The sequence below is a fragment of the Peromyscus eremicus genome, chromosome 8a (assembly GCF_949786415.1).
Source record: "Peromyscus eremicus chromosome 8a, PerEre_H2_v1, whole genome shotgun sequence".
NCBI classification, from domain to species: domain Eukaryota; kingdom Metazoa; phylum Chordata; class Mammalia; order Rodentia; family Cricetidae; genus Peromyscus; species Peromyscus eremicus.
The window spans coordinates 52,929,231-52,951,410 of NC_081423.1; the positions used below are offsets into that span (position 1 = coordinate 52,929,231).

The window sequence follows — 22,180 nt, forward strand, 5'->3', positions numbered from 1 at the left end:
GGGGCCGGCCCGCGGCCATGAATATTCAGTTTCTCGCTGAATATGCATGAGACGAACAAGATGGCGCGTCCGAGCGGTTGGAAGTTGGTATTTGTCGAGAGGCCTCCCAGGATGGTGGGGCCCCTCCTCTCCTCTCGCGGAGAGCCACGCGGGGCCCCTGGCCTTGGATCTGCGGCTTGAAAGCTGTTCTGGAAGAAGGATGGCTGCTACCCGAGAGCCGCGGGTCACGCGACCGCGACAATCCGAGAAAAGCAGATTAGTGGTGGGGGCAGAACACGAAAGTCCTTGGGAATGTGAGGTCAAGGAATGTGAACTTTGAGGAAGTCTTCCACCTTTCAGAAATAAGGGGGCGGCTGAGTGTCTCAAGGGAGGAGTCGCCAACCAGAGCGTGTCTCCACTCTCTCCAACGCGAAGACGACACCGACTGCACAGCCTTAGAGATCCATGTTTGATGTCAGGGTTACGTCACCACCCGGACAGGGAGCCCTAAGGAAAAGGAACACTCCCCTCCCCCAGTGCAGTTGCTGTTTGCCTGACAACCTGCATACTTCATCCCTGATGCTCTTCTCTTTGCTGTCTGTGGGATTATCCACCGTGGCCCACTACCAGACGTCCTCAGTCCCATGGATCTGAGACCTCACAGCTTAATTATCCCATTATCCCTTGGCCCAGCTTAAATTCCATGCCCTGGCTTCCTATTCTTGCTTCAGGTCTTCCCTCTCCATCCAGTCCCAAGTCACCCTTGAATCCCAGGGCATCCTTCTCTTTTGTTTTTACATTTTTTATTTTGTGTGTGTGTGAGCGGACCACGGCGCACATGTAGAAAGGATAATTTGTGGGCGTCAGTTCTCTTCCTCTACCATGTGAGATGGAACTCAGGTTCTCAGGCTTCGCAGCACCTGCTGAGCCATCCCACTGGCCCTCCACACCAGTTCTTTTTGAGGCATTTGTGCTTCCATAGTTTTTATTCCCGTCTCTCCTCCTATCACCCCTGCCCCACCCTCCCCCAGGCTCTCCAGTTCGATTTCACTCCTCCATTTGCCCTTCCTTCTCACAGCTGAGGTTCTGGGCGGTGATGATGGCAATGCTGCCCAGCACAACCCCCGCTCCCATGATGTCAGAAGGTGCCACGGCCTCATAGAGCACATAATACTGCAGCATCAGGGCTATCACCACCTCGGAGTGCAGGACAGCACATACCAGGGCGGGGTGGACCTTGGTGACCGCGTAGCTCACACACACAAAAGAAACCAACGCAAGGAGCCCCACGGCCACCACACAGCTCCAGCTCAGAGGGTCTTGGGGTAGCACAGGTGTCTGCAGCACAAAGAGGCCCGGTAGAGAGACCGTCAGCCCCACCAGGCCGAAGAGGAAGGCCACTGTTGGTAAGCAGGAGGGGAAGTGTAGAGAGCGGTAAACCTGTAGCCCCAGTGACAGCGCCAGACCTCCCAGGAAAGCCAGTACGTAGCCCAGGGCTGTGTAGAGGCCTGTAGTCCCCTCTTGCAATGTCCCTAGTCCAGGTCCCACAATGATGATTAGTCCAAGGGTGCTGCCAAACAGGCCACACCAGGCGTAGCCACTGAGACCCTGGCTCTCAAGGCAGAGCGCGAGGAGGGCCGAGCACACGGTGGAAGAACCTTTGCGAACAGTGACCGCGTTGCCTGCGGGCACCACCTGGACCGCACTGTAGGCACATCCAATGCTGAGGACGTTGAGCATGGCATGAAGGAAGGCCCGAACCCGAACATCAGGAGGTCCCAGCAGCGGGTCACCACGAAACTTAAGTAACAAGGCAATGGGGAGGTGGAAGAGGCATCGAAAGATGAGCAGCTCCAGCGAGGGCAAGTGGGAGGTCTGGTAAGCCATGCGGGAGAACGGGCCCACGAAGCCAGCAGACAGTCCTCCACCTAGCAGGGCCACAAACAGACCCTTGGTGGCATCGGAGGGCCCGCAGCGATGGTTCGAGGGGAGGCTGGCTGGAGTGGAGGGCGGTGATGGCTGGGTGAAGTCAGGTAAGTTGGAATAGGGATAACCGGCATCCTGTTAGGAAGAAAGGAGCTTGGACATGAGAGCAACCACAGCCTGGGCAACCTGGGGTAGGGTGAGTGCCAGGTTGAGATCTTGGACCCTTCAGGATAGTAGAGGAACTCATAGGATGGATGAGGTGGTACAATGCCATCTTTGAGCATCTAAAAGCAGGAAGCAGGGATGAATAGTCCTGGACCATGTTTCTCTGGATCATGTTCCCGGGAAGAAAAAAAAGAGAGGACCCAAGGTACTCTGTTCATGTGAGGGAAGGGAGTTAGCTTCGAATGCTTGTGTATCCATATGATGTCACAAGCTCCAGGGACTTCTGGGTACCTCACTATGAATTTCACTTGTAGGTGTCTCCAGGACCACTGGGAAGTTTAGAGGAGGAGGGAAAGAAATATCCAGATGCTGAATGTTGCCCCCACTATTCCCCTTTGCCCCAGGACTCACCAACTCTTCTTGGACTTCCTCCTCTCCTCCTGGGTCCGGTTGCCTGATCCCCTTCAGAGCTTCAGCCATTGTGACTTGGTTAGAGTAGGGGTAAGGTTCTTCCCTGGAACCTTCCTGGGGGGGGATTATTTTCTCATAAATTCCAACTCTGGTCTGTTGTTTATTTGGGGGTTTGGTTTTTTGTTTTTGGGTTTGGAGTAAGTTTTGGGGGTGAGGGGAAAGAGACAGGCTCTTTCTATAGGCCAAGTTATTCTGGAATTCACTGTGTTGTCCAGGCTGATTATAGGTGTGTACCACCATTCCAGGCTTGTTTTCTGCCTTTGTTGCTATGACTCCAAGTTCACTCTCCTTCTCTCTCTCTCTCTCTCTCTCTCTCTCTCTCTCTCTCTCTCTCTCTCTCTCTCTGTAATAAAACTGCTTTTGGTTTATGTCTTGCCTCATTTTATTTATTTTTTGTTTGTTTGTTTGTTTGTTTTCTGAGACAGGGTTTCTCCGTGTAGCTTTGCGCCTTTCCTGGAACTCACTTTGTAGTCCAGGCTGGCCTCGAACTCACAGAGATCCGCCTGGCTCTGCCTCCCGAGTGCTGGGATTAAAGGCGTGTGCCACCACCGCCCGCCTTAGACAGGATTTTTATTGGCCAAAACTTGCCTAGTATGTTAGGCAGGTTGGACAAAGAGTCCCAGAGGTCCATGTGCCTCCATTTCCCCAACTTTGTGCTTTGTGATTTCAAGCATGAAATGCTCCTGCCTGGCTTCTCTCTCTCTCTCTCTCTCTCTCTCTCTCTCTCTCTCTCTCTCTCTCTCTCTCTCTCTCTGTCTCTCTCTGTCTCTCTCTGTCTCTCTGTCTCTCTGTCTCTCTCTCTCCTTTCTGGGTGTATGTGTGTATGCCATACTGTGAGTGTGAGCACACATGTGACACAGTGAGCACGTGGAGATCAGAGAACAGCTCAGGTGTCTGTCCTCACCTTCCACCTATCTGAGACTGAGTCTTTTAGCTGTGTGCTTCTGCCAATGTCAGAGTAGCTGACCCAAGAGCTCCTGGGAATCCTACCGACGCTGCCCTCCATCTCACCATTGGAGGAATGCTGGGATTACAAGATTGATTCTATGTCCGGCTTTATGTGATTGCAAGCATGCAGTGCTCCTGCCCGGCTCTCTCTCTTAAGGACCTGGACTCTGAGCATTCTCCCCAGCGATTTTACTTGAGTTCTGGAGCTCAAACCCAGGTCTTCATTTCGTGTTTCTTTGACAACACTTTACCGAATGAGCTATCTTACCTCCCGAGCTCTTTGTTTGTTTGTTTGTTTCTTTATTCTTTTTTTTAAATTTTATTTTGTGTGCATGGGGGTTTGCCTGCATGTATGTCTGTGTGCCACTTATGTGTGCCTGGTGTCCTTGGAGGTCAGAACAAATGTTTGTAAACTGCCTTGTGAGTTCTGAGAGTTGGACCTGGATGAGCAGCCAGTGCTCTTACCTATTCAACCATCTTTATAGCCTCAGTTTCTTTTCTTTTCTTTTTTTTTTTTTTTTTTTTTTTTTTTGGTTTTTCGAGACAGGGTTTCTCTGTGTAGCTTTGTGCCTTTCCTGGAACTCACTTGGTAGTCCAGGCTGGCCTCGAACTCACAGAGATCCACCTGGCTCTGCCTCCCGAGTGCTGGGATTATGGGATTAAAGGCGTGCGCCACCACCGCCCGGCCTCAGTTTCTTTTTTAAAAAAAATTTAGTGTTTGGGCAGACGTGATGGCCCACACCTTAAATCCCAGCATTTGGGAAGCAGAAGAGGATCTCTGTGAGTTTCAGACCAACCTGATCTACATAGTGAATTCCAGGCCACCCAGGGCTATATACACAGTGAGACGCTGCCTCAAAAAAAAAAAAAAAAAAAAAAGAAAGAAAGAAAGAAAGAAAAAGAAAAAGAGCATGTGTGGATATGTGTGGATATGTGCATGCGAGTGCACAATCTGAACCATCTCTCCAGTCGGAAGCTTTACTTTATTTGTAACTGTGTGTATGTGGGTGCATCAGTGTAACAGTATGTGCAGGAATGCAGGTGCCTGCAGAGGTCAGAGGTCAGAGATACCATATCCCCTGGAGCTGGAGGAGGTTGTGAACGCCCTGACTTGGAGGTTGGGAATAGAACGCTCGGGTCATCTGCAAGAGCACTACTCTTTACCACTGAGCAATTTCTCTAGCCCTCAGTTCTTGTTATCTGAAACAAGGTCTTGCCCAGGCTGGTCTCAGACTCACTGTGTACTCTGTGGAATCTTGAAATCTACATCTTTTTGCCACTGTCTCCCATGCTTGGGATTACAGGCCCTGGCCACCATGTTTAGCTTCACAATGTTTGAAGGAGTGCTGGGGTGGACTTTGGTTGGTTGGCTGCTGCTGTTGTTCAGAGAAAGGGTTGCTGTACAGCTTGTATAGGTCTGAGTGGCTTGGAACTTGCTAGGAGACCTGGAGCTTGCAGTGATCTTCCTGTCCCTGCTGCCCAGGGCCCGTATTATAGGCTTGTGCCACAATGCTCCACCGGGAGAGTTTTGAGAGTTTGCTCCTCTGTCTCCTCATGTGGTTTTTGTTTTTTGTTTGGGGGGTTGTTCTTATTTTTGAGATGGAGTCTTACTGTGTAGCCCTGGCCGACCTAGAACTCGCTGCTTAGACTAGGTTGGCCTCCAACTCACAGAGATCCTCCTGCCTCTGCCTCTGCCTCACCAGCAGCATCATGCCAGGCCTCTCCAGAGTTTTAAATTTTACAACACCAGGGAGGAGTCTGTAGACTTGTCCCATTGATAGTTCAGGAGTATGTTTCTTAGGTATGTTGTATTTCTTAAGCTTCTTATGTTTCTTAGGCTTATAGTGTGCAGCGCGTGCAGGAGCCCCACACCAAGGCCTGCATTTATTTGCAAGGACACAGAGTGGGTATTTATTTCCACTGGTTAAGACCAAATTCCAAGCTTTGTGTTTATCTGTACTAGTGATCATCCATGTGATCACCCATTCTGTCAGGTTAGGGCCTTCCCTGCCTGTGTGTCTGGTGAAAGACTGTAGCCATTCCTAAAGAGGGATGCCCCCAGGGCTATTGCCCTGTAAGGATGCTAACTCTGGGTCTATAGGTTCCACTGGGCCCAACTGTGAGTCTACCATGTTGTATGTCTGTGGCCCGGGAGAACGTGTATGGTGTGCGTGTCTGTAGTGAGCAAATGTGCACACGCAGCATGCTCTAGGCGATGTACACTCCTGAGTGAAGAGTGTGCAGAGGGAAGGGCGGGCATGGGGGTAAGTCCCTTCCCAGGGAGCAAGTGGTCTAGGGCAGTACAGCCCGGCCACCGCCCCGCAAGGTGTCTACCCTCCGTCGTTCGTTTCCCCGTGTGGGAGCCACCCCTCCGTCGTTCGTTTCCCCGTGTGGGAGCCACCGGGCCAAGGCCATCGGACGCCAGAGCCCAGTGTTGGTGTCGGCTGCGCTGCGCTGGCTTCCTCTCGGCAGCAGCAGCAGCGCTGGGGGGGGACTGTTTCCGGGGGTGGGGGTGGGGGGGAGGACCGGGGCGGGGGGAGCCGATGATGTCAGTGGCGGCGGCGGCGGCTGCGGGGCTGGGCCGGGGCCGGGCGCTGGGGGGGCCGGGGCAGGAGCTGGAGCCGGAGCTGGAGGAGGGCGAAACCCGAGTGGCCGGGGGCGGCCACGGTGATGAGCCCGGCCTGGCGGACGCGGCGCCATCGCAGTCAGGTTGGCCCCGGGGCGAACCGGGCAGGGTTAGGGCGGACGGGAGCCAACTACCTTGGCCCCCTCTTTCCGCTGCCCGGCGCCGCGGGGGCCCGGGGCGCGCCCCGCGACCGCTCCCCTTCCAGGTTGATCTAGGGGCGCAGGGGTCGGGGGCTGGAATAGGCCCCGCCCCCGGGCGCGCACGGCGCTGGGGAGCGACTTAGGGCGCCCTGGTATGGCGTCCAGCTAGCCGCGGCTGGGGGACTCGGTCTCCTGGAGCCGTGGAGAGGGTCGCAATCACTCCACCTATGAAGGGTTAAATTCTGCAGCCCAATGTCCCCCTCCCTCTGTGGGGCAGGTTGGGGGTGGGGTGGGGCGGGTGTGATCCCAGGCAAGCGCTGCAAGCTTCTGGGAGAGCGATGGCGTAGGAGCCAGGCAGAGAGGGGGAGGGGTGGCCCTCTGGGCGCCCCAGAGTTGGGGTGTACAGGGTGCGCAGTGCGAGCAGGGGCCCGGAACCGCCGCGCCGTCGGGGCAGGGTTGTTGCTGTGAGTCTTGGAGATTGTGCCTCCTACAGTGCTGTGGGGCAAGGTAAACTGCTCCTGGGCTCCACCGTTTGCTAGTCTGGCAGCGAGGGGGTCTGCTAGGGTCCTTCCTGATACATAGAGATAGAAAGCCAGGAGGGGTACTCATTGGTACAGAATTACAGGATATGGCCCTGTGGCTTTAGATGACAGATACCTTGAGTGTGGTCTCTGGGGTTCTGTGTGTAGTTTTGCCAGCATGTGTTTTCTTGTACGAATGTCTTGTGTTGCACATATGAATGTTTATGAATGTTTGTTTTCTGTATAGCTGGCATGGAGTGTGTGTTTATGTACCCATTTGAAGAGTGCAGTTGTGGACCTTTGAATCAGAAGGTATCACGCCTGAGTTCCATTTCTGTAGTCCTGATGAGGTGTGGCCCAGTTGTGTAGAGGACAGAGGGTGGATGGATTTGTGTGTTTGTGATGGGCAAGTTTCGTGGGGGCCGCATGTCTGGGACTCAAATCTGCTGCTCAGCAGGAGCATGAGAAACTGAAGCCTCTGGTCAGCTGGCACTGGTGTGTGGGGCTCCGGGTGGGACCTGCAAGATGGGTTTATGGGATCACGGGCGGCCAAGCAAAGGGAAGGTTGCGTGTTTGCAACATTCTCCACGGGATTCTTTGTGACGTTGTTTGTGGGAGCCTGTCTGGGCTGTTGGGCTGGGAGTTGAGCTGGTCAGAAAACACTTGGGAGGAGGTGGCGTGACAAGGGCAGTGTGGGCCTCGGCCCCAGAAGACCAGTGGAAAGCTTTGTATGCTTGTCTGCCTTCTGTGCGCTTAAGGGACGGCTGTAGGGCTGCCCGGGAGATAAATATTAGCCAGAGCAAGAGCAGCAGATATGGGTGCTGTTGGGTGGCACTGTTCTTTCACAGGGTTTGTGGGTTTGCCCCTCACCCAGCATGTCGGGCCATAGGGAGGAAAGTCCTGGCGCCTACAAGGGAAGTGAGTTTAGACAGAGTGGCTCCTTGGCCATGTTTATGTAAAGAACGCGTGTGACTTTTGTCACTAAAATGGAAAAAAGGATCGTGAAGGGTTTCGTCTCCTCCTCCTGCTTCGCCCTCTCCCTCTCTCTGCCCCCCTTGCGGGTGTCTCTGACGCACACGGGGCCCTACTCCTGTGACAGTGGAAGAACTTTGGACAGAATTTGCTCACTAAGCAGATTCTTTGGAACAGGTTTCCCCACCTTTGGGGCCTGGGCCCTTCTGTGCAGGTGGGAGATACACATGTATGCTCACTCCATTTGTGCACAACACTGTGCCCTGCATCTAGCCCGTGTACTATGGGGAGTGTGGGGGCTTTGTGGCCGTATCCTGTATAATGGGTGATGGGGCTGGCTGCCTAGGAGGCCTGCAGGACAGGTGCAAGACGGGAGCTCTGCACTGGAGCTGGTGTGCTGGTACCTCTACGATGTCCTCCCTGGGACATTCTGAGTGTCCTGTTCCACATCTACAAGATGGGGCTAATGACTGCCCTACAGATCTTCCAACAGCAAATGGAAAATAGGCCCGATATATAGCAACAGATTAGAGACGGTGCCAGTGCCAGCCCCCATCAGCCCTGCTGCTGCGGAGACTCCCCTGCTCCCTCCCGGTTTCACTAGTAACAGTAGCCGTAAACAGTTGGTTTGCCCTGACTGTACCGGCACCGTTCCCAGGCTTTTCTGTACCGTCACTCATCCCTTCCTCACTCTGACACCCTGACTACCCCACTGAAACCCAGAGAAGAAGTGCTTTGCCCCAAGTCACTTGGGTAGTGAGAAGTGGTGGGGCTCCACATCTTGTCTCTTGACTCCTGTCCTCTGCTGCTTTCTGGAGCATTCAGCATGTGCATGCCAACACATACACCACAGTCTGTGCAGAGCCTCTCGCTGCCTTTTTTTTTTTTTTTGAGACAGGGTAATTTTGGCAATCTTCTTGCCTCAACTTCCTGAATACTGGGATTACAGGCTTGAGTCATCACATCTGGCTTACCAATATATATTTTTTAAAGTTTTTAAAAGATTTATTTCTTTTATCTGTATGAATATTTTGCTCATATGTGTGTGTGCACCACGTGTGTACCTGATGCCTTAGGTCAGAAGATGATGTTGGATTTTCTGCAGCTGGAGTTGTGGATGGTTGTGGGACACCATATGGATGCTGGGAGTTGAACCTGGGTCCTCTTCAAGAACAAGTGTCCTTAACTGCTGAGCCGTCTCTCCGGCCCTTCACCAATCTATTTTTGAAGACCCGTATCATAGACAGTCCTCTCAAGAACCTCGGCCCAGAGTGTGAGACTGAGTATCTGTGGCTTTGCATTGTGGGTGCTGGCCATGGGGCACTGAACATTGATTAAAATCAGAAGGAGGATTGTCCTTGTCTTATGAGTCATAAAGGACAAAGGAGGAGATGCATTTTAGTTCAGTTTTAAACAGTTTGGAGGGATGTTGGGACGAGGTCAAGGAAAGGGCATTAAATGTGTGTGTGAGAGTGTGTGTGTGTGTGTTTCATGCACTTGAATGTGTTGGTACAAGTGCCCAGTGCACATGCGGAGGCCAAGACAACGTTAGTTGTCTTCCTCTATTGCCCTTCACCTCATTGGCTTGAGAAAGGGTCTGACATGGACCCAGAAGTTGCCATTTTGGCTAGGCTGACCAGCCAGTGAGTCCTCAACCTGTCTCTGCCCTCCAATGCTGGTTGACAGGTACAGAGCCACGCCCCAGTTTTTTATGGGGCGCTAGAGATTTGAACTCAAGTGCTATTACTCACAGAAATGTCTCCCCAGCCCGGATTTTTTTAGTTACATTTATTTATTTGTGTTTGCACACATGCCACGGTGTAGTACACATAAGGGTTCAGAGGACAGCTCGCAAGAGTTGGTTCTCCTCCCTACCACATGGATTCTGGGGATTCAGGTTTCCACGCTTGTGGGGTATTGCCTATACCCTTTGAGCTATCTTGTCCTAGCTTTTGTGTTTTTTAGACAGGGTCTGAATATTTAGCCCAGGGTGGCCTTGAACTCTTTGCAGTCCTTCTGAGTGCTGGGATTACAGGCATGAGCTACCAGACCCTGCTTCCAAGGACCGTTTCCAGCCCAGGAGTTACACTAAACTGCAGTTAGTGCTAAGGACGCTCTCTCAGCGCAAGACAGCAGGTGGAAGAGGTAAACCTACAGGCAAGCAGACAGCGTGTAGTCCATGGCCTTGACCGTGTGCGTGTTAACAAGGGTTTGAACTAGTTTGGCGGCCAGAGGGGCTGGAGAAGGCTTGCAAGTCATTTCCACGCAGTGTCAGCCGGACTTGGTGACTGCTGGATTTGAGAGCCAGGGAAAGGGTGGAGTCAGATGTGACACAGTTAACACGTAGCACGTGAGAGTTTGTGTGGTGATTTATGTAACCAGCTGGCCTGCTATAGGCTCTTCAGGGCAGGATCCAGCGGTATGGCAGAGGGAAAGCTTCAGCATCTGGTGTCATCCAAGCCTGGATTCAAGTTTTGGCTGTTATGATGTGACCTTGAACAAGGTTTCTCCTCTCCGAGGCTCAGTTTCCTTTTCTGTAAAATTGGGAGACTATAAATCCCTACGGTGGTCTATTGTGGGTGGCTGTGAGGATATAATTAAATGAGACCATGTATATAAAGCCTCTAGAAATGTGTCAGGCAAACTGAGTGTCTCAAACATCAAGGTATGGTCATCATCCTCAGCTCCAAGGATGGCTTCTTTTTTGAGAGGAGAGACTCCAGGAAGAATAGTTTTGTTTTAGAAAAGTTTCATTATATAGCCCAAACTAACTTCATACCCATGATCTTCTGGACCCAGCCTCCAGAGTGCTGAGATTAAAGGCTTGTGCCACCAACACAAATTCTTTCCCTTACCAAAACCCTGCCATTCTGGCATCTCCCGGCATTCTTCTGGGCTGGGGTGGGACCTGAGGCCATGCTAGGGAGGTGTCCTGTCATCGTGCTGCACCTTCAGCCTCTAGATGTTTCTAACCCCTCATTATGTGCTAGGCACTGTTCTAAGAACAAGATCCTTGAGCAAACAGCATAGTCAGAATCCCTACCCCTGCCTTCCTTGAGCCCACATTCTCGAGCTAACGAGCAGTGTGTTTCATTTACTGAGCTACACAGGGAATGCATCAGGGTAGGGAGAAAGCGGGAAGGGGCCAGGGAAGGCCCCTAAGCAAGGTGACTTGAGTCACATCTTAAAGAACATGAGGTTTGCGGTAATCTGAGGGAAAGAACAATCCAGATGGGGACCACAGCAGGAAGGAAGGAAGCATCCTGGTGTATGTGCTCAGTGGCACCTCGGAGGGACCTCAGTCAGGTAAGCATAGAGAAATGGGCCAGGCGGTGGTGGCGCACGCCTTTAGTCCCAGCACTCAGGAGGCAGAGCCAGGCAGATCTCTGTGAGTTCAAGGCCAGCCTGTTCTACAGAGCCAGTTCCAGGACAGCCAAGGCTACACAGAGAAACCCTATCTCAGGAAAAAAAAAAGGAAAAGAAAAGAAAAACAGTTAAGGACACAAACAAATAAAACTTTAAAACCACAGAACCACCAAATTCATCCTTTCAAAATTATATTTGTTTATTTACTTGATGTGTATGGGTGTTTTGCCTGGATGCATGTCTGTGCACCATGTACCAGTCTGCTGCCCATGGAGGTCAGAAGAAGGCATGAGATTCCCTGGAACTGGAGTTACAGACAGTTGTGAGCTGCCATGTGGGTGCTGGGAATTGAACCCGGGTCCTCTGGAAGAACAGCCAGTGCTCTTAACTGCTGAGCCATTGCTCCAGCCCACCACCAAATTCATCTTGAAGCCCAGATTCTGCCTTTTTTTCCTTCATCACTTTTCTCACCATTTTCCAGGGCTAAGTTCCAAGACTAGGCACAGTTACCTCTCAGTATCCACGAGAGACTGGGTCCAGAGTGCCCCATGGGTATTGAAATCCTTAGGTGTTCAAGTTGCTAATATAAAATATAAAATGATGAATTTCTATAATCCCAGCACTGGGGAGGTAGAGTCAAAAGAATCAGGAAGGGGTTCAAGGCCATCCTTGACCAATTCAAGGTCTGAGCTATATAAGACCCTGTCTCAAAATAAATAAATAAAATGGCATAGTAGTTGCATCTAAATTATGTATGTCCTTCCATTTACTTTATCCCTACTTAAAATGTTTAATATCACATAAATTCCACATAAATAGTTTTGGGAGATTTTGTTTTATTTTACTTTGATTCAGGGTTCTCCTATGTGGCTCTGCTGGCCTGATACTTGCTATGTTGATCAGGCTGGCATTGAACTTGCTGTGATCCTTTTGCTTCTCTTTCTCAGTACTGGGCTTACAAGCACGTTCTGTTCCATCACACCTGTTTAAATAGTTGTTCTATTGTGTTGTGGAGAGACGAATCACAAGAGAATAAAGTCTGTGTGTTTGATAGAGGAGCAGTGTTTTGGAATCCTGTTGATCCCTGGTGGTTGAGTCTACCAGTTATTAGCTCATGTTATCTTTACCACCACCCTGCACAGTGGGAACTATTTATCACCCTCTCCAAACAGACAAGGAAACTGAGATAAAGGATTTCGTAGCAAGTGTCTTCATCTCCCATGACCCCTTTCGGGGCACTGGCCAGTGATAGGACAGTTGAACTGCTCCAAACTCCAGGAGAGCTAGCAGCAAAGCCAGGAACAGATCACTGCACCAATACACTCCCTTGACCTGAAGACCAGTTTGCAGTGTCTGACCTCTCCACAGTGGTTATTTGGAGTGTTAAAATGAGATGGTGTGATATCATATTTTGCTACACTTTGCCCATTAGTAAATGACAGCTCTAAAGCCTGTCGTGATAATGATTCTGGGTGACGCTAAGCGCCAGGCCAGTTCTCAGAAGCACCGACAGGCTTTGTCCCATACCGTGGCAGTCCACACACGGGAGCATACCTGCAGGCACCCACCTTGTAACTGGTGCAGGCGGGCAGTCCTGGCTGGCCTCAGGGGTGCATGGGGACTGGAATCAAACTGACTTTGCTCATCTTGACATTTCTTCCTAGAAGAAGGAGCCACCTAATTCTCACGAAAGTTCTAGGTAGGCTAGCAGTGTTCCAGTGGGGGCTGTTAACATCTTTTTTCATGGTGTGTTGAAGTCATTGGAAGCTTGAAGCCAAACCTTATAGGGCCAGATCCCAGCCTAGCTACTAACTGGCTAGACGGCCTTGAGCGAGCTACCTAGCGTGCCTGAATCCCTATTATCTTCACGTGGAGAAGCCACGTTAAGTGATGAGGAAAAATGAAATAACGCAAATACGTGCTGAGGCCATCATAGGAGGGCGTAAGAGACAAGGACAACAGACGAGGTGGGAATCTGTCCCCAGAACTCCCGCCATACCCACAATGCAGCAACCCATGGGGCAACACTTGGGCTCTTGTTCTGCGCCAGGCCTGTGGCTACAACCTCGGACTATTGGCCTGTTGACCACCTTCCTCCTTCTTGTCCGGAACAGGTATCAGCGCCATCTCTTAGGGAACATGACATGAAGTACAGCCTTTAGTCAAATAATATCAGTAATCAATGAGAAAAGAACATCTTGGGGGTGATGAGAATTAGTCAAGGTGCTTCCGATGTGGGATACTAATGAGGATATGTGTGACCCACGGCATGTGGAAGGAGCCAGAACTTCCTGGCTGCATTGAGGGTGGATGAGAAGGACCCAAGCAATCTCTCCTGTTGTCACCAGCCATGTGACTTTGGAGAAGGGACGTGCCTGACTCTGGAACTCAGATCCTCAGCTGAAAAAATAGGAAGCTAAGACTTGCAGTGCCCAGCTCGTGATTATCATAGCTCACGTTTGGGTTGCCTACTGTTCCATTTGGATGAACCTCTCAGCAAGAGGTGAGGTGGGGGTAACCCATCCCCAGCTTTAAAGACAAAATCCACAAGCCAAAGGTCTCAGAGTAAGGAGCAGGACCTAAAGGTAACCAGACTCTTGGTCTGGTTACCTTTCCAGTGTCTGCTGGAGACCAGTGCAAGCAGGCATGTGTGTGTCAGCGGTCACCTGGTACCTGGGCTAGAAAGCCCTCACTAAGGTTTCTGGGTCTGTGGTGTGTATGAGGAGGCACACTCCTAATGTGAGAACCTAATCAGGTTAGTCCAGAGTGTGTGTGTTGGGGGGTGGGGGTGGGGCTCTATTTTGATATGTAAATGAGCCCGCTGTGATTAAGTAAAAAGTGGCAAATCTTTGATTTTTTGGAGTCTCAAGATTGGGCCAAAGGGATTAGAAAGGTCTGTGAGGCTGTCCTGCCTGTGGATTGGACTGTGCTGCCCTTGGAGGTGAATTGGGGATATGCAAATTATCCTGTCTGTCCTCCTCGGGGCCAGCAGAGCAAGGCTCAGCGGTAATCTACGTGGCCTCCTTGGTCTGATTGGATTTGGCCAAATAGCCTGACAGGCTCCTGGGAGGGATCAGGGTTTTCAGAGCAGCCCATGTGCCTGTGACTTTGACTGATGTACTGATGCCCGCGTCCTGGATCCTTTCCTTGTGAGGACCCTGTCCTCTCTCCTCTTGATTTCTGACACAATCTCTGTTTCTCTGCAGAAGGAAAAGGCCAGGCTGAAGGAACTTGCTGAGCCATTACGCTGCTCCATGTTGGCTATGTTCTCAGGTGAGAGGGTGCCGAGAGGACTGCAGCTAGGAAGGAGTAGACCCGAGGGGGAGGCCAGCCAAGGCAGCCATTTTGTCCAGTACTGAAAAATGCTTGAGTGTGGAAAGCTTCCCCCTTGTACGGCTTACTGTGTATCTGGAGGTCATGACCACTTGACCTTCACTATGAGCTGAGTTATCCCTGGTCTCTTCTGGCCCAGATGTTAGACATGCTGGTCTTGGACATTGCTTTGATTCTGGGTGGCTTAGTTTTAACCCATGACTTCTGTGATGTGAGTTGTTCAGCCTTCCACCAGATTCTGACCAGCCTCTAACTGTCCTCCGTTCATCTCCCTGGTCTCAGAGGCTCCTGACCTCTGCCTAGCCTCTGAGACCCTCCCTGGCCTCTTTTCCCCATGTCCAGGCTGGCACCATGCCACCCCCTGCAGAGGTGACGGACCCGTCCCATGCCCCTGCTGTCCTGCATCAGCTCAATGAGCAGCGGCTCCGTGGCCTCTTCTGTGATGTCACCCTCATAGCCGGAGACACCAAGTTCCCCGCTCACCGCAGCGTCCTGGCTGCCTCTAGTCCCTTCTTCAGAGAAGCCCTGCTAGCCTCAGCGCCGCTGCCGCTGCCACCAGTCCCCGGGGGCTCAGCTCCCAGCCCCGCGACCGCCACAGCTGCCTCTTCCTCCTCCTCCTCCCCGACTCCAGCCTCTCCTCACTCCTCATCCCCCCCACGGGTCCTCGAGCTGCCCGGGGTCCCAGCAGCTGCCTTTTCCGATGTCCTCAACTTCATCTATAGTGCCCGGCTGGCACTGCCTGATGGGGGAGGGGATGGGGCAGCTGTGGCAGAAATTGGAGCTCTGGGGCGGCGGCTGGGGATCTCCCGCCTGCAGGGCCTGGGGGAAGGAGGTGATACTTGGGTCCCCCCTGTTCCAACTCCCCTGGCCACCTCACATCCTGAAGAGGACGGTTTGGGGCCAGGGCTTAGACCAGACGGCGAGTGGGTGGGTGACAAGGCTGAGGCCCCGGCTCCTGACTCACAGCCCTCCTTGTCCCGGCGGCCCTTTCCCTGCCCGCGATGTGGCAAAAGCTTCATCCATCCCAAGAGGCTGCAGACACACGAGGCCCAGTGTCGGCGGGGGTCCAACACTCGGGGCTCTGCAGGCCTGGGAGCCGGGAGCTCTGGCCCTGGGGGTCCTGCAGGAGTGGATGCCTCGGCCCTGCCACCACCAGTGGCCTTCAGAGATGGCCCCGAGCACGTGGTGAAGGTGGTGGGCGGCCACGTGCTCTATGTGTGTGCGGCCTGTGAGCGTTCCTACGTGACCCTGTCCAGCCTGAAGCGGCACAGCAATGTCCACTCGTGGCGGAGGAAGTACCCCTGCCGCTACTGTGAGAAGGTGTTTGCCCTGGCCGAGTACCGCACCAAGCACGAGGTGTGGCACACGGGAGAGCGCAGGTGAGTGACCGACAGACAGACAGACCGCAGGTGGACGAGGGAGGGCTGGGCAGAGGGGGGGGCTCTAGAAAGCCGTCCGTCCACACTGGAGCGGCTCTTGTCCTGGTGCCAGCTCCCTGCCACCACTTGCCTCCGTTCAGCCCCAGTTCCTTCACCCGAGGCCAGCATCTTGCTGCCCAGCCAGGCTTGGTGCAGCGGGACACGCTAGGATGGAAAGGGAAGTTCGCCCTCACAGAGAGGACTGTGGGAGGACATGCCTGCCTGGTGGGGCTTAGAGCACGCGGGACAGCACCTGATATCCCCTTAGCATGTTCATTTTGTCGTCTGTACCACAGCAGGCATTTTGAGGACTTAAATCGATGACTATCCCCATTTCACACGAGAACAGCTGAGGCGGGGTTGAAGCTAGCCAGGGTGCCGAGCTTGCTCTGCGTGTGCTCCAGAGGCTAGCAGGGCCCAGCCCCCAGCAGGAAGGGAGGATGGGCAGTTGCTGGGGACCTTAGAAGTCGGAGGGCTGAGGATGACAGAGGGCTGTAGATGACAGGGCAAGACGAGGCCCTGTCTTCAGGGCTGTAACTCAAGTGGCTGTCCCCGCCCTGTTCCCTGCTGTCGTGGCCCAGGTACCAGTGCATCTTCTGCTGGGAAACCTTTGTCACCTATTATAACCTGAAGACCCACCAGCGAGCCTTCCATGGCATTAACCCCGGCCTCCTAGCCAGTGAGAAGACACCCAATGGAGGCTACAAGCCCAAGCTTAATACCCTCAAGCTGTACCGCCTGCTCCCCATGCGGGCAGCCAAGCGGCCCTACAAGACCTACAGTCAGGGAGCCCCCGAGGGCCCTCCCTCTCCACGCCTCCACACATCGGCCCCTGCAGCAATGCGAGCCAGCCCCCCAGCCCTCCCCCCACCTGCCCCAGAGCCTGGGCCTCCTGCCTCCGTCATCACCTTTGCTCACCCTGCCCCCTCTGTCATTGTCCACGGGAGCAGTAGCTGTGGTGGAGCCGGGGGTGGGCCAGCCGGCACGGGAGGGTCCCAAGCTGCCTCAGTCATCACTTATACGACTCCCCCAAGACCCCCCAAGAAACGAGAGTACCCACCTCCTCCCCCCGAGCCAGCAGCACCCCCCACCAGCCCAGCCACAGCTGCAGGGCCAGCCTCAGCCACGGACGAGGCCAAGGGCCGGAATCTGCGGGCTGGGAGGACTCTGACCTACACAGCCAAGCCCGTGGGTGGGGTTAGTGGGAGTGGGGGATCCCCCCCAGGGACAGGCCGAGGCTCCTCTCAGCTTCAGGCCCCACCTCCACTGTGTCAGATCACTGTGCGAATTGGGGAGGAAGCCATTGTCAAGCGTCGCATCTCAGAAACTGACCTGCGTCCTGGAGAGCTGAGTGGAGAAGAAGTAGAGGAGAGTGAGGAAGAGGAAGAGGAGGAGGAGGAGGAGGAAGAGGAGGACCAGGAGGAATCAAAGGCTGGAGGGGAAGATCAGCTCTGGAGGCCCTACTATTCATACAAGCCTAAGCGTAAGGCTGGAGCTACTGCCAGCGGGGTCAGCGGGGTCGTCAGTGGGCTGCCCCGAGGACGAAGACCACCACGCTGGAGGCAGAAGCTGGAACGAAGAGCCTGGGAGGAGACCCCGTCAGTGGAGGGCCCAGGAGGACGAGGACGTGGTGAACGCAGGCACCGTTGTGGGGACTGTGCCCAGACCTTTGCCACTCTGAGGAAACTGAGGAAGCACCAGGAAGCCCACAGCGAGGGCTCCCACAGCTCCAGGACTGGGAGGAGGTCTTCCACCCGATTCACCTGCCCCCATTGTGCCAAGGTGTGCAAGACAGCAGCTGCCCTGAACCGACATGGGCAGAGGCATGCTGTGGAGCGGCCTGGGGGCACCCCCACCCCTGTCATTGCCTATTCCAAAGGCAGCATCGGCACCAGGGCCAGCGATGTCAAGGAGGAGGCTCCCCAGGAGATGCAAGTGTCCTCGTCAAGTGGGGAGGCGGGCGGTGCCAGCGCTGCTGTTGCTGAAGCTCCTGACACGGCCTCACTCCAGGACCCCGTCATCTCTGGGGGTGAGGAGCCCCCAGTAGCAGGTGGGGGCAGCTATGTGTACCCACCTGTGCAGGAATTCCCCCTGGCTCTGATAGGAGGCAGCCGGGAGCCCGGCGGTGGCAGAGGAAAATCTGGGAATGAGGGGCCAATGGGAGCTTCTGAGGGAGACCGGATGGAGGGGATGGGGACTGCCAAAGTCACCTTCTACCCCGAACCCTACCCACTTGTCTATGGCCCTCAGCTCCTTGCTGCCTACCCTTACAACTTGAGCAACTTGGCCGCCCTCCCAGTTGCTCTCAACATGGTCCTACCTGATGAGAAGGGTGGTGGGGCCCTCCCCTTCCTACCAGGGGTCTTTGGCTACGCAGTGAATCCTCAAGCAGCACCCCCCACTCCACCAACCCCACCTCCCCCAACTCTTCCTCTGCCAGTTCCCCCCAAGGGAGTAGGGGGACCGGCAGGGGTTGAGAGAACCCAAAAGGGAGATGTGGGGTGAGCACTAAGGCCAGATCCCCCTTTCGCCAGATGCCACCCTCCCTGAGCCCCCACCACTAGCAGCTCCCTGGCCTCCCTGCCCCTTGGGAGCCCCATCACACTCTAGTGCAGGGATTGGGGGCCCCTGGAGCTCAGGAGTCAGGCTGCTTTGTGTGATTGTAATCTCCCCACCCCCTGAGAAGGGATTTTCGGTGGTTCCCCTCTCAGTCTTTCCAGGGAATGGCCCCTGTGAGGGGAAGAACCAGCTCCTATTCCTTCTCCAGCCCTTGGGGCAACTGAGCAATATACTTACCTGAATCTCTACTTACAGCCCCCACCAGCTCTGAATGTCTAACCTGCTCCCCTGATTTGTAAACCTAGGGGGAAACATCTCTCTCACCTAATGATGCCTGCTCGTTCTGAAGCTTTCTCTAAGTCTTTCCCCAGATGCTTCCTAGCACATTCCATTCTCTGTGGCCCAGGGCCTGGACCAGACCATTGTGATATGTGACCCACCAGCCTGGAAGCATGGCTTTGGATTCCGTTCTTCCCAAGGGTGGGTTTCTCTGTCCTTGTTTCTTTCCTATTACAATGCCATGCTTCCTTGGCTTCCATGCCTTCAGATCTTCCATATCCCTTCCTGTGCTCCTGGACTTTGGAGATGGCCTAACCCAATCCAGGTCAAGAGGTGTGTGGGGGGGGTGTTCTATGGCTGAGCACTTTCTCAGTACAGGGCAGGGAAATCTTGGGCCCTACCTTTACCCCCAGATCCAGTGACTCCAGATTCTTCCAAGACAAAAGAGGTAAATAGATCATATCTCTTCTGGCCTTTATATGTGGCTTCTTTGGGGCTAAACCAAATTTGAGCACCAGGTATGAAGCACTCCATATAGGATGGAGAAGAGAATCTCCTTTCTCCCTGCCAACCCCTCACTATGGTTTCTTCTAGATTAGACCAAATAGCCAGAGAAGCGATGGGGGTCTGATGTGTGGGTAAGCCCAAGATTTGCACATGACCTTCCATCCTTCCCTTAACCCTGTCTCCTCTGGTGTCACTGTCCTCACCAATCACTCCAGATGGTTCTGAGGGAACCATCCTCCTCTCCTGGTGGGCTTTGGGGTATCCCCACCAACTTTGCCTCCAAAATAGCACCTTATACCCCTCTTTGACTTAGTTCCCCACACCCAAAGATCCCAGCCTAGGGATGGGGGTGCAGGGATTTTAAGTAGTCCCTAATCCCTAATTTGCACTAGTTAACCCTGGTCAGGGGTCCCTATGTTTCCTCCCAGTGGGGAAGATAAACATTTGTTCCTACTTCTTGTTGAAAATGGGGCCCCCTAATGTGTGATTAGGTGGATATTTCCCATATTACCCACCTCACCTCCCCTCAAAACAAAATAGCTCACAAGGGGAGAGCCAGTTTGGGGAGCAAATTTGATGTGGGAATTAGAGGAGTATGACTTTTAAAAGGAGAAAGACTGTTTTAATCAAATGACAGCCTTTCTCTAGGCTACTGTTTCCTGGGGCCAAGATGGCTGCCCTCTGACCTACTATGGAGAGGGCAAGATCATGGCTTTTGAGGGAGATGAGTTTGGAAAGGCCAGGAACATCTTCCTGCCCCCTCCTAACCTCCCTGGTACACAGGGAGGGAAAGGATTTGACAGGCTTCCTGAATGTTAATCACGGAGGGGTCACTCCATTCCTCCTCTGTCTCTTTGCACTTTTCTTGGTCTTGGCCACAGCCTGAGTGAAGAATTTCCTACTGAATGTACCAAGTTCCAGTTTTTAAGGGGGAAAAAGTTTCAAACAGGGAAAAAAATGGGAAAAAAAAAAGAAAAAAAAATCACTAAAAATTCCCATAAATCTTGTTTCTGGCACTTTAGAAAAACTGCAAAAAATACATAATAAAGAATACATATATATATCTACACACAAATTATATATATAAATATATCTATATATACAGCGGAACCACAAGAGAGACTGAGGAAGGCCTGCAGGCAGGGGCAGGTATGACAACAGCCCCCGTGCCCTTTGCTAGCGCTCCTCTGAGGAAGTCAGGAGGGTAGAAAGGGTGAAGATGGGCTGTGGAATCTGAATTTCAGAATAGGTCAAAATTACAAAACCACAGACCTTTTGGAAGAATTAAGATTACAGGTGTTTAATTTTTTTTTAATATGGGTAGGGTAAGGAGAATAGCTTCCAGAATTTGGCAACAAAGTTGTAGTAAAGCAGAAACTTAAAAATATGTATTTGAGCTGGAAAGTTTCAATATTGTGAGTTTCAGGTATTGGAAATTGGGGGTTTTGCAATTTTGTCATTTGAAGATGATCAAGTCTTGTCAATCTGTGCCCTCTTTCCCCGTGTTCCCTGGGAAGGAGGGTGATAGAGTGGGAAGGCCACTGGTTCTGTGCCATAGCACGCAAGATTTAGAATTCTACAGACTCTAGCTCTATCCGTAGTGAGGACCCAGACTTAGAGAAACTGACCAATATTTATCTCAGATTTGTGTGTGTTTCCGATTCTCCAGGACAATAAACCAACCAGACAAATGAACTGTGTTCACAGTGGGGCGCCAGGTGCGATTATTTGTGTGGCTGCTGGGTCGAGGCAGGCATTGGCTTCCCTTGCTCCTACGGGATCCTGAGACCTGTAGCCTAGGCCCCCTCCCAGGACCAATGTCTAGCAGTTGAGTTGATGTAAGGCTTGCCGCTCCAGGTGCTCCACTGGAGTCCTAGCGCCATCAGGCTCCAGCTCACTGATCTGACCTCCAGGGAGAGACATTAACTCAGGAGCTGGAACTGGAGCTCAGTCGGCTGAGTGCTTGCCTAGCATGCAGGAAACCCTGGGTTTGCTTCTCGGTCCAACATGGTGGCACGCACCTCTAACACAAGCACTTGGGAGGTGAAGGCAAGAGGATCAGAAGTTCAGGGTTATCCTCAGCCACACATGGAGTTCCAGGCTAACCTGGGCTTCACAAGGTCCCTTCTCAAAAATGCAGTGCCCCCTCCTTTAGAGACACCCTCAGTGAGTACAAGTGCTAGGTTCAAGAGTTCTGTGTCCCAGACTAACCTTTGCCTTAAACCAGGTCCAGCTCTTTTTCTAGTTTGAAGGTACATTGGGGCAGAAACTGCATCATGGCCACGAGAGCTCATCCTCACCCCTGTGTCCTCACTGGCTTCGTCTTGCCTGCTCTGTATCCTCGTGTGTCATGCAGGGGTAGCTGGGAACGTGAGCAAGGCTGGTCAGGTAGACAGGAGCTTTGGAGGAACTCTGGTGTGAGCTCCCTGGCCAGAGTGGGCAGCCACTGAGAAGCCCTAACAGGTTGCCGTCAACGACAGTCGTGGGTCTAGTGGCACTAGTTTTATAAACGTTTTCAAGAGAAGCCTGAAATCCAAATGTCTGTGAAATACACCAATTTTAAAGGTACCAAGCTTCAAAGAGTTTTTCCTTTTATGTGTGAGTGTGTTGTTTGCATGTGGACGCACCATGTGTACAGTGCCAGAGGAGGCTGGAAAGAGGTGTTGGATCCCCTGGGACTGGAGTTACATGTGTGGGTTCTGGGAATCAGACCTTGGTCCTCTAGAAGAACAGCCAGTGCTCTTAACCTCAGCATCATCTCTCTCCAGCCCTTAATTCAGATTTCAAATTACACATCTTTAATCCCGGCACTCAGGAAGCAGAAGCAAGTGGATCTCTGTTTGAGGCCAACCTGGTCTACATAAATTCCAGGCTAGCTAGCCAGGGTTACATAGCGAGATCCTGTCTCAAAAACAACCAAAACAAAAAACAGCCAGTAGGGCATGGTATGAGTGTCTATAATCCCAGTTA

The 22,180-nt window shown here is 52.8% G+C and overlaps 2 protein-coding genes across 4 annotated transcripts; one reads left to right on the plus strand and one right to left on the minus strand.

Annotated features, from left to right (window-relative positions):
• Nucleotides 1-904: 904 nt before the first annotated feature.
• On the plus strand, nt 905-21,778 carry Zbtb4 (zinc finger and BTB domain containing 4). 3 transcript variants are annotated; one of them, XM_059270993.1, is made up of 5 exons: nt 8,658-9,021; nt 9,714-9,893; nt 14,321-14,387; nt 14,790-15,826; nt 16,447-21,778. In XM_059270993.1, the coding sequence occupies exons 4-5, from the start codon at nt 14,799-14,801 to the stop codon at nt 18,368-18,370; spliced, it is 2,952 nt and encodes a 983-aa protein (XP_059126976.1). In that variant the 5' UTR covers nt 8,658-9,021; nt 9,714-9,893; nt 14,321-14,387; nt 14,790-14,798; the 3' UTR covers nt 18,371-21,778. The 3 variants fall into 3 exon arrangements, with proteins under 3 accessions (XP_059126975.1, XP_059126974.1, XP_059126976.1); XM_059270992.1 differs by lacking the exons at nt 8,658-9,021; nt 9,714-9,893 and adding an exon at nt 905-1,385; XM_059270991.1 differs by lacking the exons at nt 8,658-9,021; nt 9,714-9,893 and adding an exon at nt 6,084-6,198.
• Slc35g6 (solute carrier family 35 member G6) lies at nt 947-2,757 on the minus strand. Its single transcript, XM_059270994.1, has 2 exons — nt 2,482-2,757; nt 947-2,040 (listed from the first exon to the last, which is right to left on the minus strand). Exons 1-2 carry the CDS (start codon nt 2,548-2,550, stop codon nt 1,027-1,029), a joined length of 1,083 nt encoding a protein of 360 aa, XP_059126977.1. The 5' UTR covers nt 2,551-2,757; the 3' UTR covers nt 947-1,026.
• Nucleotides 21,779-22,180: the final 402 nt, after the last annotated feature.